Source organism: Rhinichthys klamathensis, unplaced genomic scaffold, assembly GCF_029890125.1.
Source record: "Rhinichthys klamathensis goyatoka isolate OS25496 unplaced genomic scaffold, OSU_Roscu_1.1 h1tg000394l_1, whole genome shotgun sequence".
Lineage (NCBI taxonomy): Eukaryota > Metazoa > Chordata > Actinopteri > Cypriniformes > Leuciscidae > Rhinichthys > Rhinichthys klamathensis.
This window is the reverse complement of record NW_026606896.1, coordinates 284,626-289,706: the sequence shown is the minus strand read 5'-3', so window position 1 is coordinate 289,706 and position 5,081 is coordinate 284,626. Positions and strand designations below refer to the sequence as shown.

The following is a 5,081-nucleotide window of genomic DNA, read 5'->3' as shown; positions in this document are numbered from 1 at the left end:
CATAATCCTCCTGGCTTTACATCACCAGCAGCTCAGGGGGAAAGTGTGGAAGTGCAATCAAGCGCTCAGCATCTTCAGGGAACACACAGCGGATCTGCTTGGTTTGGTGAGTTTATTTGAATGCTCTGCACTGCAGCTATTCTCCATACATTCGGCATAAGTGATGATGGCACAGAGGTAAACAAACAAGCTGCCATTTCAGGACTAGAACAACTGGATCTTCAGACAAAAAACAAACAAAACAAACAAAAAAAACCCGTCCCACAGCTTCTGAGTTAAGTAATACTTTACGGTAGTGCCGTGCGACCGATTAATCGCATCCGAAATACAAGTTTCTGCTCACATAATATATACGTGTAGAATTATTTAGTATATATAAATACACATTTATTTATTCGCATGTATATATATTTATGAAACGTTTATTCTGGATGCGATTAATCGCGATTAATCGGTCGCACGGCACTACTTTACGAACATTCGAAACGTAACAGAAGGATTATACAGAGTGCTGAAAGAAAGCATGAAAAAGAAAAGGAAACTCAACGAGTTATTGGTTAATTGCTTCTAAGTTTTGACTCGCATTATGATTTGTAATTGGACGTGAGCCAGGTGAGCCCTTCGTAGAGTCCGTCGCCCGTCGAGGCGCAGGACGGCTGAACGTACCAGTTGCGATCTCGGATCCGGGTCAGGCCGAGTTTCTCCTGGATCTCGTGCGGCTTCATGGCGTCGGGGAGATCTTGCTTGTTAGCGAATATCAGGATAATGGCGTCGCGCATTTCGCGGTCGTTAATAATGCGATGAAGCTCCTGTCGGGCCTCGTCGATCCGGTCCCGATCCGCACAGTCCACTACGAAGATCAGTCCTTGTGTGCCGGTGTAATAGTGCCGCCACAGGGGCCGGATCTTATCCTGACCGCCCACATCCCACACGTTAAACTTCACGTTCTTATACGTCACGGTTTCCACGTTGAACCCGACGGTCGGGATGGTCGTGACCGACTGTCCCAGTTTGAGTTTGTAAAGAATCGTCGTTTTTCCTGCCGCATCAAGTCCAAGCATTAATATTCTCATCTCCTTGTTGCCAAAGATCTTGGAAAGCATCTTCCCCATTTTGTTGGCTGTGCATATATAGTATGTATGATGCAAAAAGTGTGTTTTTTTGGTCCTGCAGCTTCACAGAAATACATATGACTCAACGCTTTTCCTTGAATAAATAAAAAACGTGGATCTAATACAGTTGGGAAATGTGAGTTTGCATTGACCAGACCTCAAAATGCATGAAGAAAAAACAAAAATAGGCCTTTTCTTTCTGACTTCCTTCTTGTGTACCGACTGTCGGGTCGCCGCTCGCTCGCGCTCATTCCCTTCACACACACTTCAGATCATCAGTTCTGGTTCTGGTCCAAACAAGCCCTCTTCCTCTTTCCCCTCTTCTGTCCCTGAAACACAAGAGAAAGCGGATGAGAAAAAGGGAGGGGTGTCCAACACAACTAACTTTATTCTTGTACGTGAGTTTCCGTACGCGTACTGAACGCGACCGCGAACGCGCCTCAGCGCGCGCCGCTTCACCTCGTATATCAGCCGCCCGGTCGCGCGCCCCGGCTCGGTTCTGTCGGCTCGGTTCTCTCCGGTCCTCGTTCTCTCGGTCCCGGTCGTGTTGCTTCTCCGCTTGGTATTACCGGAAAAGGTGCGGACCCGCTTCAGCGCTGCTTCCTGTTTCTCGCTCACGCGCACTGCGCCATTTGGCGTTCGCTTCCTACTACGGCGAAGGCGCTGCTGATTAATATTCATGAGGCGTGTTTCGCCATTGGTCGGAAAGCGGCTGCGTCAGCGATGTCGTAGTTAATATTCAACAGACTGGCATTTGCCATTGAATTGATTACACATTAAAATAAGCGAGTCTCCTTGGGAAGTTTCATTTAATATAATAAAGGATGCTAGGGAATAAGATGTTATCAAACATATTACTAATAATTTGTTTGGAAGTGTAATTTATTTCAGCTAAAAGTAATGGGAGACAAAAGGTGGGTGGATTAGGACATAGAACTGAATTAAACGTGTGTGTGTGTGTGTGTGTGTGTGTGTGTGTGTGTGCGTGTGTATACATACATAGCCTATAGCCTATACAGAGATGGAAAATGTAATGGAAATGTATTTAAAATATAAATACAAAATACTGTGTGGAAAAATGTATTTAAATACAAAATACAGTATTTTGTATTTTGAAAATACACAAAATACATGTGAAATTGGCCATCCGGTGCAGGTATAGGTCACAGTGAATGAAGAAACTACACAGGCTTGCTGGCAATTAAATTTATATTCTTATTTCTGACCAGGTTACAATGTAGTCTATTACTTGTGGTGAACACTGTTAAAAAATTCATACTGTAGGCTATAAACTGTGGGAAGCTTTTCTGCTATCTAGAATATGACCCAAAATCTTAATTTTACTTCACAGTAACAATACATATCATGGTTTCACAATTCTCAATATCAGTTTTGATACAACAGCAAAAACTGAATTTCAAACTCTTTTGAGACTTTTTTCTTTTGCGGGTAGTCCAATGCTTTTTCAGTAGTGGTGTACGATGCGCTCATGTCACGATTCGATATCACGATACTGAACTCACGATACCATATTACTGCGATACTCCAAGACATATGATAAAAGATTAACAAAAAATGCCCTGTTGATTAAAATGCTAAATTTGGTATTTCACTGTGTGTGTAAATAAATAGGCTTGGACTCTGTGCTGAAACCCAAAGCACACAATAGAGACCCCAGAATAACAATATTCATGATTCTGAAGCTGAAAATAGAATTATTTTAGACGAATAAGCTTGCACTCTTTCACTGACTATATTAAAAATAATAAGCCACTTTTAGGTATCATCAGACATCTGGCATTATCAGGACCCACAAATATCCCCCATTGCATTATTCTACATTATATTCAACATTATATATAGTAGTTTAATGTAGTACTGACACTAAAACTCTGAAAACGTGAATTGTTTCCTCGCACAGTTTTTGTTTTGGGTGAACTATACACGATACATATTGTTGCATTTTTGTATTGCGATATATTGCGACACGATATTGTTACATCCATATTTTTAAGTATAGTAATTTTATATTTATTTTATGTAAAGTTTATTTGTTTCTATAAGTTTATTAAAATTAGAATGTTTATGTAAAATGTTAAATTAGAATTCATTTGACACTATTTAGCAATTTTTTGTATTGATTTATTTTATAAACAAGCTGCAGATGTTTGTGGTGTATCTTCTTATAATCCCTATTGCCCAATAAAAGCTGCACGGATACATTTGCTTACCTCACAAATAGGCCAATCTATGTAAACGATTTAGAAAAAGTTACATCGATTCACACTTTATATCATCTCTATGATATGTCATATCACCCGGCCCTAACACGCAGTAATGCTGTAAATTTAACAAGCTTAATAAACATCAACAACCGATCGAGACTGATTGGCTGACGCTATGTCTGTGCTCTTTATTCTTTCATGTTAACTGAAGGCACATCGGAATAACTTTATTTATTCAGGCCTAAATTTAACTTTAATCAACAAGTAGAACTGATCATGACGTCCTCACCTTATTCCAGAAAAGTTGCTGATCCAATGCTGAGTTTTACTGCAGCTCACATGGGTGTGTGTGTGTGTGTGCGCGTGTGTGTGTGTGTGTGGGGCGTGTCTGAACTAGATGATGCATGAAACCAGTATACCCTGATAAAGAGGTTGACTCATCTTATATGTATTTAAATACAAATTACATTTGATTTTTGTCCATATAGGCTTACAAAATAGTATTTTGTATTTATAGCCTACGTATTTTAAATACATGTATCTGAAATACTGCCCATCCCTGCATATATATATATATATATATATATATATATATATATATATAAATATACAAAACATAACAAAAACAAAATATTAGATGAAAAGTCAGACGAGAAAAAGTAACGTAAAAGTAATGTGTCGCATTACTTCCCATTCTAAGTAACGCAATTAGTTAAGGGAGTAATGCAATAATGTAATATTTTACTTTAAAAGTAACTTTCCCCAACACTGCAAATGTGTAAAACATGTCTTATTCTGAAAAAAGTTATATGTCGAACTTAACCTTAAAGTGCGTATGTCAGGTTAAATTTGTAATTAGGATTAACACAAAATAGTTAGGGGAAATGCACGTTTGACAAGTTGTTGTATTGTTTTGTATGATTTTCGATACCTAAAGGCAGAATATAAGATGAAAAAGTTCGTTATTTTCAGGACTCACTTAAAACTGCTCCTCCGCCCAAACGGATCGTTTGACGTCATAAGAGGGAGACGTCTCCCCATAGGTCGCTGAGAAAGTGAGTCTGTGAGCTGTGTTGATAATTGTACGAGTGATAGATCGAGAGAATTAGTGATTAGGACATTTATTTATTTAGTTAGCTATTTAAGTTAGGTAGTTAGTTAGGTATATGCAGGCGTATTTTCACAATGGTGAATTACTGCGGTAGTGCTGGGTGCTAAAACACAGTTAAAACCGGTCACAGAGTCCACTTTTTCCCAAAAAGCAGGTCTGTGTTCCGTGCCTGGGTCAACTTTGTTCGGACCAAACGCGCTGACTTCAGTGCTGCTTCGGTATCCAAGACTTCGGTCATTTGCAGCGCACATTTCTTCCAGTTTTTATGTTTCCACTGTTCGATCGCGCCCGCGTGTCTCTCTCTCTCTCTATCTCTCTCTCCATCTCTCTGTCTCTCTCTCTCTCTCTCGCGCGTCTCTCTCTCTCTCGCGCGTCTCTCTCTCTACTTTAGTGCTGCTTCACACACACACACCAACACCAACATATTCCAGCATTGCAATCTTGACATCGAAGCCTGTCCATTATAGCCACGGAGCTTCAGAGCTAAGGCGGAGCTACAGATTATGTGTCCCTAAATAACCCGCGTATCTAACAGTAGTTCCGCATTAATTAATGTGCACGCGAGTTTTATTTATTTTAATACTCGTGTATTCATGCACTGAACCGTGACGCCCGTACCGTTTCGGTATACAT

General features: G+C 39.9%; 1 protein-coding gene across 2 annotated transcripts; it reads right to left on the bottom strand.

Annotated features, from left to right (window-relative positions):
* Positions 1-443: 443 nt before the first annotated feature.
* Positions 444-1,729, bottom strand: arf6a (ADP-ribosylation factor 6a). 2 transcript variants are annotated; one of them, XM_056234381.1, is made up of 2 exons: positions 1,572-1,729; positions 444-1,441 (listed from the first exon to the last, which is right to left on the bottom strand). In XM_056234381.1, exon 2 carries the CDS (start codon positions 1,110-1,112, stop codon positions 585-587), a length of 528 nt encoding a protein of 175 aa, XP_056090356.1. In that variant the 5' UTR covers positions 1,113-1,441; positions 1,572-1,729; the 3' UTR covers positions 444-584. The 2 variants fall into 2 exon arrangements, with proteins under 2 accessions (XP_056090356.1, XP_056090357.1); XM_056234382.1 differs by having other exon boundaries at positions 1,525-1,714.
* Between the last annotated feature and the right edge of the window lie 3,352 nt (positions 1,730-5,081).

Coding starts and splice junctions, on each gene's coding strand:
- arf6a (XM_056234381.1), bottom strand. CDS start 1,112: ATGGGGAAGATGCTTTCCAAGATCTTTGGCAACAAGGAGATGAGAATA.